At 42.9% G+C, this 12,538-nt stretch overlaps 1 protein-coding gene across 1 annotated transcript in view; it reads right to left on the bottom strand.

The window, feature by feature from the left end:
• The window catches only part of FANCL (FA complementation group L), an 86,810-nt gene that overhangs the window by 16,392 nt on the left and 57,880 nt on the right, over window positions 1-12,538 (bottom strand). Inside the window, exons 8-11 of the mRNA XM_065400522.1 lie at window positions 6,429-6,579; window positions 5,392-5,475; window positions 4,710-4,755; window positions 4,543-4,624 (exon numbers count right to left, since the gene is read on the bottom strand). Coding sequence (XP_065256594.1) covers window positions 4,543-4,624; window positions 4,710-4,755; window positions 5,392-5,475; window positions 6,429-6,579 — 363 coding nt within the window. The remainder of the gene's footprint in view (window positions 1-4,542; window positions 4,625-4,709; window positions 4,756-5,391; window positions 5,476-6,428; window positions 6,580-12,538) is intronic.

A 12,538-nucleotide genomic window follows, 5' to 3' on the forward strand; every position in this document is an offset into this window, starting at 1 on the left:
TGCTGGAACCATGAAGGAGCCAGACTTCGAGACACAGAATCCACAGGTTGGGATGGAGAGTGCGTCTCTCTTTCAGCGACATAAGATAAGGAGTGATTGGAAGAGTCATTGGTGGCCAGCTGTGACAGGTAAGGGTACCACGTCTGTCTGGGCCAGGTGGGAGAAATCAGTATGTTTGCTCTCTTCACTTTCAACAGGACTTTCAATATTAGAGGGAATGGGGGAAAAGCATAAAGGAGGCCTTTGTCCCATGGAAGGAGGAGGGCATTTCCCATGGAATGTCGTCCGATCCCCACTCTAGAGCAGTACTATGGACACTGCTTGTTCTGGTAAGTAGTGAATAGGTCTATTACCAGTATCCCCCATTGTCAGAATATGTTGTGGAGTACCACCAAATCTATCTCCCATTCGTGGTCATGTGGGAATTTGTGGATGAGACTGTCTGCCGTCATGTTGTGTATTCCTGGTAAGTAGGCAGCTGATATTAAGATACTATGGGAGATGCACCAGTTCCATAGTTTTAGTGCTTCTACGCACAGGGAATGAGACCTTTTGCCTACATGATGGTTTGTGTAATACATGCAGGCCATATTATCCGTCATGACCCTTTTGTGCATGTCTTTGATCAGCAGGAGGAAGCAAGTGCACGTGTTGATCTCTCGCCTGGAGACCATTTGTCCTGTATTGTGCAACCATTGAGATCCGTGCGGTTAGGAGTAGAGATGGGGAAGACTGAACAAACAGGATTCCCGTACAGACGTTTACTGGGTCCTTCTACCAATCAGAGGATCGCTTGACCCTGGTGGGCACTGATAGTAGTTTGCTTATGTTGTCTTTGTTTGGCCTCTAAACTGAACCAAAAGCATGCTCGGAGACATCTCATGCATAGTCTGGAATGAGCAATAATCGATGTGCCCATCGCCATGTGGCCCAGGAGCTGGAGGCAATGTTTGGCCAAAATTTGGGGGCTGGATTGTACTGTCTCTATTAACGAAGAGAGACTGAGAAATCTGATGTGGGAAGAATGGAGCTGAGGTCGGCTCCTATGAATTCTAGTCTCTACTGGTGTTAATGTCGATTTTTGTTTATCTATCTGTAGGCCCAGATTCTGAAACAGTTCCAGTGTGGTCTGAGTGACTTGCTGGGACTCTGCAAAGGACCATACCCTGAGAAGGCAGTTGTCCAGGTGAGGATAAATCATGATGCCTTAAGAGTGTAAGTGGGCCTCATAACGTCACAGGCCGCCACTACCGAAAGGACCTTGAAGAATACTCTGGGGGCCGATGAAAGGCCAAAAGGGAGTACTCCGTATTGGTAGTGGTCTTGACCTAGCACGAACCTGAAGTAACATCTGTGGCTCGATATGATCAAGATGTGAAAATAAGCATCTTGGAGGTTAAGGGCCGAGAACCAGTCTCCTTTTTCTAACGATAACGAATTATAATAGATAACATGACCATCTTGAACTTCTGAGCCTTGATCAACTTTTTGAGCGCTCTGAGGTCCTGTATGGGTCTCCAGTAAGTAAAAAATTAGAAGCCTCTGCCCCTTACATGTGTGGATACTTGCAACATGGCTGCTACACTGAAGAGATACTTTATCTCCTGACATAGCAAGCTTTCATGAGAAGGGTCCCTGAAGAGGGATGGGGAGGGGTGTTTGGGAGGGGGAGAGGGAGGAAAAATGGGTGGAGTAGCCATCTCGGATGATCTCCAACACCCATTTGTTGGAGGTTATCCGTTCCCAGGTTCTCTGGAACGGGGCGAGATGATCTCCGAAGGGATGGGTGTTTTCCATCGTGAAATGAGGAGAGTGTTCTACGGGCACCTCAATCAACCCGTCAAAACTATTTCTTCGAGGTGGAGGGCTGAGAGGAAGTTTGCTGAGATCCCAACATCTTCCATCTGGAGAACCTGGGCTTCTTCCTCTGAGGTTCATACAATCTCTGTGTATATTGAGATGGATATTGTGACTACTGAGATGAGTATTGTGAGCAAGGCTTGAATGGTGGCTGAGGGCTGTACTTTCTTTTGTACCCAGGTATATAGATCCCAAGGGATCGAAGAGTGACCCTCAAATCTTTTAACATATGGAGGGAGGCATCTGTCTTTTCAGCAAATAATTTTGTCCCCTAAAAGGGGTAGTCCTTCACCGTCGTTTGGACCTCCTTGAGGAAGTCAGAGAGATGAAGCCACAAGGCCTGTCTCATCACAACGCAGTCAAAATAGAATGTGCCGCCGTCAAATGCATACTGGAGTGACTTTTTGCCACCAACTGGCCTTCATTAACCAAGGCCTTAAATTGGTCCTTGTGAGGATGGGGGAGTTGTTCAATAAAAGAACTAAATTTCACATAGTTCTGAGAGTCATATTTAGCCCACAAGGCTTGATAGTTCGCCACTTTGAATTGAAGGGTGGCTTAGGAGTAGGCCTTACTGCCAAACAGGTCCAGGTGCTCCCAGTCCCAGTTATAAGGGGTGGACTTAAAGTGGTGTTGGCAGCCTTTAGAGTTAACTGCATCCACAATGATCAAATCGGGGGCAGGTGTGAGAACAGGAATTCTGTGTCCTTTGCTGGCACATGATATGTCTTGTCCGCCCTCTTGCAAGTTGGTGGGATGGATGCAGAGGCCTGCCATATCACCTTGGCAGAATCATTAATAGGGAGGGGGCACTCTGGAGGAATGTAGAATGTCCACCACCTAGTGGTGCAACTCAGACACTGCTTGTAAAGGCCTCTGCCACCCTCTGTGCCAAGACCTGGAACAGCTTAAAGTCATCTGCCATAGATGGTGGAGGGGGCATCACAGTCTCATCTGGTGATAATGATGAGAAGTGGGCTGGAGGAGTAACTTCCTCTTCGACTTTGGCCTCCGGTTCCTCCCTAGCCTGCTTGGGGAGTTCAGAGGCCCTTGGGCAGCGGCTGAAGGAGGGTACTTCCTCGGCTGTTGGTATGCCATACTAGCAGTGATGGAGGCTTGTTGCCTTTGGGCCTGCCAGGGTCCCAGTATGGCCACTCTGATGGGAAGGGGCACGGTGGTTGGTACCACAGTTGCCCATACCAGGGTCAGAAGGGTGGTATGCCCGGTGTCCATAGTGAAACTGGGCTCTGTATGGCGGGTGAGAAGGGTGTTGGGAAGCTAGGTCCTCTTGCTCACTTTCTGATTCAGACAACAAAAAGGGCGCTGTGTGGCCAGAGGACTCTGGGTGAACTCGGTATTGTGGCAGTACGGATGTTGATGACTGTACTGACGGAGCTTTCCCTGGGGCGGATCTTCTATGTTTCTCATGCCCCCATGGTACTGATGCTTCTTTGCCTGCACCCATTGAGTCTCTAGGCATTCCAAGTTGCCCTGTCAGTTCAGTACCACGCATGCTGTGGGTACCAGCTTTAGACAGATTTGGTGCCATCGGTACTGATACTGACCGAGACAGGGATCATTTTTGGCTCGATCGGTACTCGCTATGGGGACTCACAGACCTTTTCTAAGAGGCCTTACATGAGTGGCTTGCAGGCATCTCTCTGAGCTCACCTCCCTTCGAAGTAGAGGGTTACAGTGAGGGTTCCCACCAAGACTCCAGAGGTTAAAGGACTGACTCCATGAGTAGGAGTTTGAGCCTCAGTTCTGTCCTTCCTGGATCTGGGATTCAGTTGCTGCACACTTCTGTGGAATGTGTTTCTCTCCCCAGACAGCAAATGCACTGTGAGTGTCCATTGGTAACTGGGATAGATCCCTTGTAACTGAGGCACTTTTTGAAGCCCAGAGAACCAGGCATATCCTTGTCCAGGCCTCCCCGACTGGGGGTCAACAGAAGACAAAGTCCTTTTCTTTTCTTCTAGGCAATGGCCAAAATAAAATATAATGAAGCAAAGAAAGAAAAAGGGCTTCAAAAGAAGTTAAAATTAGTAATTCTAAGAGAGATAACAATCCATGAACGGACAGCTCTAGTTCTGTCTTTAGCCAAGGATGATTGAAAAGGAACTGAGGAGGCATTACCCACGCATGCTGGCTAGCCTTGTGGCAGGTAGGGAGCAGCACATGTGCGGGTGAAACTGACTACTACCAAAGTTCTCTGATCAGCAGCACAGGGACACAAGCATGCCAACAGAGGAGCATCCACAGGGACACTTCTTGAAGATGCAGCACCATTATTTGCATGGCCTCTTGTCCCCTCTAAGCAGATCTACCTACATAATTAGAGTTCTAAATCATCAATATCCATAACAGAATGTTTGGATTTTCCACTTTATTAATACTATGGAATTTCCTCCTCCCCTTTTAATGTTGATGCCAGTAATTAATCACCTTAATGCTGTGGAGACCATAGGAAAGTGTGCTCTTATAACTATTTGTTAATAAGCTAACAATTGTTGCTTGATGTTCAGAAGCCTTTTTTTTTTTTTTTTTTTTTTTACAAATTATTAATCCAATTACATCCTTTCTGACTCTTATTTTTGCTGGCAGTTATAAGATGACAATTTCATTTTCATCAGTCTATAGTATTCAGAAAAAGACTGAGCATCAACAAAAAGCAATACTTACAGTCTTTTCTAGCACAGCACGAGAAGGAAAATCAGTTTCTAAAACTTCTTTCAAATTTTGTAGTAGGGTGATATCTGGATCCCTGCAAGTAGAAGAAAATAGACTTCAACACACGGAACTGCAAAATGCAGATTTTAAACTAAAATTGTATTAGTGAAAACACTTACCACAAGTGCATGTTGTTGTTCAGTTTAGTTCTCAGAGGATTTACCACTACAAAGTTATACAGAGATATTTATATTACTCACAGGAAGAGACTTCCCCCACATTCCAGCACTTACAACTGGAGATTTTTTAAAGGTATTTAGACACCTAAATATTCAGATAGGTGCCTATGCATTTGAAATCCCACTAGGCATCTTAATACATTTACAAATCTGGCCCCCAGTTGTCATATTTGAATGATAATTGCGCTAAGTTTTGGGACATTGTACACCAAAGGTATGATCTCCCCTCAAGATATGGCAAGGAGCTATAGAAAATAGAGGGAAAGACATTAGGAAATTTGCAGTGGATTATTTATGACAAACAAAAAAAACTAGCAAAATAATCATAGATGTGGTCAGATAATTATCTTTAGGAATAATTCTCTACAGGACACAGGGCATCTCCTGAATTGTGATTCTGCTGGAAAAGGACTAAAAAAAAAATAGTGTAGAGTTCCACCTTTCTCTCAGTAATTTGCAGAACAAATTTGCTCAATCAACACTTAAAAGAATTAGGTATTTTGTGTTTTTGTTATCCCTGCAAACTCAGCCTGGCATCTGACAGTTAAGCTGTTTTTTCCCCAGCTTGTGTATCATCCCCATATATAATGTGGGAAAAATCAGGACAGGATGTGACCCTTACCATGGTCTGCTCCAAGAAAGTAACACTCAGGAAGCATAGTTGGATGCCTGGGATCTACCTCTAAGTTTATGGAAACATTGTTTCCTGAAATGAGAGAGAATGCATGTAAATGAACGGTGTAAAGCTTTCCTTTATAACCGCAAATAGAGAAAGTACTTATGTTTTTCAGATGAGTTGTTTTGAGCACACCTGTAGTTTTATGAACACTGTTACAGCTTTTAGACGGCTAAAGTAAGCTATTTGGCTTAGAATTCTGAACTGATGGTATTCATGACTACAAATTTCAGTTCAGTATGAACAAGTTTTATCTAGGCAGTGAGTTAAAGTCCTCTAATAAACCGCAAGTGGGGAGGGTGCCAGAGTCCCAGCTCCAGCCAGAGCCCAAACATTTACACTGCAGTTTTATAGCCCTGAAGCCCAAGTCAGTTGACACAGGACAGCTGCAGGTGTTTTACTGCAGCATAGACATACCCTCAGGAATCAAGAAAAGGCAGGGGAGAGGGCCCAACCGGACTGCATTTCCAGTTCTTTCATCCTTCCAAAAACAGTTTCATACTAAAAAAATATTTACAGTATAACCTAAAATGTATTACAAAATTTAGTTTTCTGACAGGGGTTTCTCATTACAATTAGTAGTGAATAATTTTTAAAAAGTAAACTCATTTTTCTTCTATTCTATAATAGATATCCATTTCATACACAATCTATTTAAAAATCCTATACTGAAATACTTCTTATATACGATTATCACAAATGTGTCCTCAGTTTTGAATTAATCAATGCTTGTGTTTGTAATTTATAAATATTTATATCAGAACTTTAAATGTAAAACTAAAAATACAAAATTATACTTTCTCCCAAACAAATTCAATATTCTGCCTCAGGTTAGTTTTGTACAATAACGAACATGTAATTGTTTGGTTTTTTTAAGTGTAACCTTTGTTTTCCTATTCCTTGTTCTTTATTAAGTAAAGCAAAACAATCAACTTCACTTCTGTTTAAAAAAAAATACTTTATTCCTTCTCCTGTTTTCCTACCTATTGCAATTCTTCTCATTGTGGCACTCCGTGTGGGGTTTTCTGGCTCAAGTACCCAAGTCTTCTCATCAATTTCATCCATAGCATTCCAGAATTCTTTCAGTGATTCTAATGCTGCCAAGAACTGGTTATAAATGTCTACTAAGGAGCTCTAAGAAAAGAGGACATTTTAAAAAGTTACATGGCACTCTACCAATAGCAATATAGAATGATTTATTTTTTTTAAACTACAGCATTTCAAAGTTTTTAAATCTAGCACACATCCCGCTGTAAAATATACTGCAGTGTGCTAGGGTCAACATTTTTCCTGTTAGTACTCAAAACGCTTTTTTGATTTGTTAATGGACCACACAAATATTAACTACCGATAACTGTAATGTACTCAAAAAGTACAGCTAAATTTTCTAACACGTTTTTGTTATATTCTAATCTATCTGAAGAACAGCATTCTTGAAGTTAGTAGCCATTCTCAAACCTAATCATTTCAGAAATCAGTGTTAAGACCTAGAAGTATTGTTATTACATATTCATAACAACTGCATTCTAAGTAAGCAGTGAGTAAAATTCAGCATAATCTGCTGGCTGTTTATGAGTTTGCCTTCTTGACTCCTATGCAGCGATTTCCACTCCAAACTAAACTTTTCAAAAGATTTTATTCAGAGTCAAATAGTAGTCAGAGTCTTTTGTAGATGGGTTTAATATAAAAGGCATCCTCTGCATCTCAAAAACAATTGTGTGGCCAGAAAATTGCTTATTTCAATCCCAGAATGTGATTTCTAGAAGGAATTATTTACTTTTTAAAAAGTCTGACCTGCTAGTATGGTTTCAGGACTCAATTCTCCACTGTTTGTGTCTGTGAGAAAGGGAGTGATGCTTAGTTATCTAGTCCTAGGTAAATTAAAGTTGCAGAAGAGGCATAGCAAATTCAATTTCCACTGCTTAACAGACCAGAGAATTCAGCCCTCAACCCCTTCAATGAGAATGTAAACGTTTAAATATTTAATTTCAAGAGATTGATAAAGAATTAAATGTACAGATCTGAGTTTGTAATTCCAGTTGATTTTAAGAGAATTACACCCTTAAACTCTATTATACAACTTCATTTCGAACATAGCATATGCATTTTCAACACACTTTTTTTTTTATATTTCATTGTTTCAGTCAAATAGATATTGCTAGAGTAGTTTGGTCCTAGACAACTTTAGAAAAATAAATTTGGCTCTGAAAAGAACTATTTCTTCATAAGGATTTTATAATGTTGATCAAAAGTCCATTAGGGAAAAAAACCTTTGTAGATTATTTAGCAAATTTTAATTAAATAGTTTAAAAGAATGGCTCTTCTACTTCCAGTCTGGGTATGATTTCAGACACAAAATGCAGATATTTTTTTTCTTTCATCTTCAAGTGCAATCATTCTAATGAAAGTATTTATCTTGCGAAATTATATACAACACATACTAGATAAATGCAAAAGCTGGTCTCTGTATCTCCACTTTGGCTGACCACTAAGATGATAGGGATGTAATACAAAAAGGGAAGAAGAGAAAGAGGGAAAGAGATAGGCAAGTCAGAGAGCAGAAGGTTGCAAAAGTCCATATGAGAGAATCAAGGCATGGATACAAATTTTGGAGTAGCGCTCGAGAGTAAGAAATGTACTTTGTCTATATTAAAAGAGGAAACAAAGAAACCTAGATGGTGACTGGATATGGGGAAAGGGGTGGGGGGAGATTCAAAGATGATAATGAGCTTGCAAGCCTAGGAGACAGGAAAAATAGCAAAATTTGTCAAAGAAATTAGAGAGAGACTATTGGAAACGAATCAGGTGGAAAGATATAGGGTACGTCTACACAGCAAAGAAAAACCTGTGGCTGGCCCGTGCCAGCAGCCTTGGGCTGTGAGCTACACATTGCTGTGTAGACTTCCAAGCTCGGGCTTGAGCCCAGGCTCTATGAACCTGCAGGGTGGGGTGATCCCAGAGCCCAGACTCCAGCCAAAGCCAGAAGTCTACACAACAATGAAACAGCCCCACAGCCTGAGCCCCGTGAGCCCGAGTCAGCTGGCACAGGCCAGCCGCAGGTTTTCTTTGCTGTGTAGAGATACCCATAGAGTTCAGTTTTAGAGACTTACTTCTCTGGGATACCCTGCTGCCATCTCAAATTTAGAGAGGCAGTGGCACTTTTGAGACTGAAGAGAGGGGAATAGTTTGGAGGTAGATTTGGGAATCATCTGGATGGGGTGGTTACTGAAAAAATAGAAGTGGATGGGGGAAACAAGAGAAGGAAGAGGAGTAAATGGAGAAAAGAACAGCGATGCTAAAGGTGTCCCTAGATGGAGGACGAGGAGCCACTACATATTTTGGAAGAAAATAATATGTAAAAAAGGCCACATGATTTGAAATCTCACAAATCATTTTGGCCTGGAAGTTCTTGGGGTCTCACAGAAAAAAATCAAATTAACAAATAAATAGTGATAACTATTTACAAAAGTATTCCTTTTAGGAATATATTATATAGAAAATCTGTTTATTGTAACCTTTATCTACCATTCTTTTCTCTCGGTCAACTGGACAAAAGGAAGCAAAATGATAGGGGTTGCTGAATTTTTTCTTGGAGCATGATATTTCATTGTTTTTTGTATCTGAGAAAATATTGTAAAAAGAAAAGGTATAGGTTGGAAATAACAGCGGGAAAAACTCCAACATTTTATTAAATTATATTAAAGTAGGAAAGCACTTAAGCAGAAAAGTGTGAATACCGCCAATCTCAAAATGTAACGCTTATTATCTTTAAATGCATTTTGTTACTTTTATAATACCTGAAGTGATATAATAATGTCAGTCACTTAACCAGATCTTAGAGTATAATATCTTCATCTTAAGTACTATTATTTCCAGTATTTTAATAATTTTCATACAGTCCTGGAATGTGATCTTTTGTGCTCTGATGACACTTAAATTAATAGCATAATTTTCTGGTACTTGCAACAGTTGCTTTCCATTTTGATTTTGATTTTTTTTTTACATTTTCCTACATCATACACAGATAAATCCTCTAATAATCATTGCTATCTTTATCTTTGGGGAATTCAAACGATTTCAATAGAAAAAAGAAACATCAAGGGACTACAACCCACAGATAAATTTTAAAATCCAATTAATTTTAATACTAATTGTAATTTTTCAATGATGTTCCTTAAAAAGATAGTTAAATTCCTCCCCTTTGTTTTTTTTTTTTAATGCTCTGTTCATTTGATCTTATTTGCATGCTTCATTGATGTTGCCAACTGGCTTTTTCTGTATGCCTATCTACATCTATATCTATTTAAATCCATCATACTACTTTGTCATGCAACCATGAAAAATGTATCATTCCTTTATACTTCATTAACCAGTTTATTTTTGACCACTGCTGACCACTGTTCTTTTAAAACAGTGCTACTGATACTATTTTGGGCTGTGCCAACAAGGTACTTGCTCATGTGGTCAAATAAAAGACGGTTACCCTTCCGTAACTACTGTTCTTCGAGATGTTGTTCATGTCCATTCCATTGTTGGTGTGTGTGCTCGTCAAATGCACCGGTCAAATGCAGAAGTTTTTCCCTCAGTGGTATCCGTAGGGGACCGGCTCTGGCGCCTTCTGGAGTGGCGCGCGTATGCACTAGTATAAGGGGCGCTGCCGGCTCCCCACTCCCTCAGGTCCTTCTTGCTGGAACTCCAACAGAGGGGAAGGAGGGCGGGTCGTGGAATGGACATGAGCAACACAGCTCGAAGAACAACAGTTACGGAAGATAACCGCCTTTTATAATAAATAATAATAATTAATGGAGATATCCCATCTCCTAGAACTGGAAGGGACCTTGAAAGGTCATCGAGTCCAGCCCCCTGCCTTCACTAGCAGGACCAAGTACTGATTTTTGCCCCAAATCCCTAAGTGGCCCCCTCAAGGATTGAACTCACAACCCTGGGTTTAGCAGGCCAATGCTCAAACCACTGAGCTATCCCTCCCCCCAAACTTTCTTCTCTGAGTGCGTATGTCCTGGATAGGGACTTGCGCCAGGAAAGCAGCTGAAGAAGCTTGTGCCCTTCTCAAATGAGCCTTCACTAATGGAGGAGGCACAGTCTGCGGTATCTCATAACAGATACAGATGCACGTGGTGATCCAGACTGAAATCCTCTGTGAGGACACCAGGAGACCCTTCATCCTGTCAGCTATCACAATAAGGAGCTTAGTCCATCTACGGAAGGGCTTGGTGCGCTCTAAGTAGAAAGCCACTGCAATGCCTGACATCTAGAGTATGCAGACACCTCTCCTCGCTGGTCGAGTGAGGCTTTGGACAGAACACCAGAAGAAAAATATCCTGGTTGACGTAGAAGTGCGATGCCACCTTTGGCAGAAAGGTAGGGTGGGGCTGCAGCTGAACCTTGTCCTCGTAGAACATAGTGTACAGGGTTCCGAAGTAGGAGCTCTAATCTCGGACACTCATCTCACTGAGGTAACAGCTACAAGGAATGCGACCTTCCACAATACGTGGGAAAGGTAACAAGAAGCCAAATGCTCAAAGGGCGGGCCCATGAGCCTGGAGAGGACCAGGTTGAGGTCCCATTGGGGGACTGGGTCCCGGACCACCTGAAAGTCTTTCAAGGCCTTTCAGGAACCTAATAGTCATGTCATGAGAGAATATTGATCTACCCTGGAGATGAGGGTGAAAGGCTGAATTAGCCGCCAGGTAAACCTTGATCGAAGAGAAGGCGAGGCCCTGGTGCTTTAAGTGAAGCAGGTAATCCAGAATGGACTGCAGAGACGACCGGTTTGCGGAGATACCCTGCTCCGCTGTCCAGCAGGAGAAATGCTTCCACTTTGCCAGGTAAGTTGCTCTGGTGGAGGGCTTCCTGCTCTCCAAAAGAACCTGCTATACCTGACTGGAGCAGGCTTGCTCCTCTGGATTCAACCATGCAGCATCCAAGCTGTAAGGGGGAGGGGGGTTCGGTTCGTGTGCAGCAGCTGACCGTGATCCTGCGAGAGCAGGTCTGGCAGCTGGGAAGCACCCACGGGGCTGCTACAGCCAGGCCCATGAGCATGCCAAACCAATGCTAGCGAGGCCATGCTGGGGCAAATCAATGTCCCGTGCCTTGTTCCTCTTGATTTTTAAGAGGACTTTGCTGATGAGTGGGATTGGCAGGAAGGCATACATCAGGGCTCCTGGCCGAGGCCTTGCAGGGAGCAGAACTGATGACACTTTCTATTCTGTCTGGTGGTGAACAGGTCCACTCGGGGAGTTCCCCACTTCTGGAAGAGCATTCTGATAACCTCCGAGTGGAGAGACTGCTCATGGTGAGAGAAGGACCTGCTGAGGCGATCCGCTAGCATGTTCTGGATGCCGGGGAGGTGCAAGGCTTCCAGATGGATCATGTCAGATGCAGAAGTCCCACAAGCAAAGGGCTTCCTGGCACAGAGCTGATGAACGAGCCTCTCCCCCCCCCCCCCCCGCCTGTTGACATAGAACATGGAGGCCATATTGTCTGTCAATATCTGCACTACCCGAAGGGGTAAGTGGGGAAAGAACACCACACAAGCTAGACAGATGGGTCTGAGCTCCCTGACATTTAAATTAAGTGTAAGCTCCTCTCTTGACCATAGCCCCTGCATTCGCAGTGTACCGAGATGTGCTCCTCATTCAGGGTTGTATGCATCTGATATCAGGGAGACCTGATGGTGAACGGGTTGGCAGTGATGCTGGCAATCAGATCTGACATTGCCCTGAACCTGACCTCTGGCAGAAAGGCTCTGGCTCAGGTAGTCGAAGATCGCTCTAATAAACTCTATCCTTTCAACAGGAACCAATGTTGATTTTAGTTTTTATCAACAGGCTCAGAGCTTGACAGGTCGCTTACAATGTCTCGCTGCACTGGACCTGGACTCTGGAGCAGTCCTTTATGAGCCAGTTGTCGAGGTATGGGTAGCATACAATCATACAACGAAACTCTCTATGTAGCACTGTTAGGGGATCCACTGTACAAAGATTTGGGAGTTTGAGGACATCCTCAACATAGTCAGAAAGATAGGAGGTACTAAAGAAAGATATGGTCTCGATGACCCAGTAGCTGTTGGGAC

This window comes from Emys orbicularis, chromosome 3, assembly GCF_028017835.1.
Source record: "Emys orbicularis isolate rEmyOrb1 chromosome 3, rEmyOrb1.hap1, whole genome shotgun sequence".
Lineage (NCBI taxonomy): Eukaryota > Metazoa > Chordata > Testudines > Emydidae > Emys > Emys orbicularis.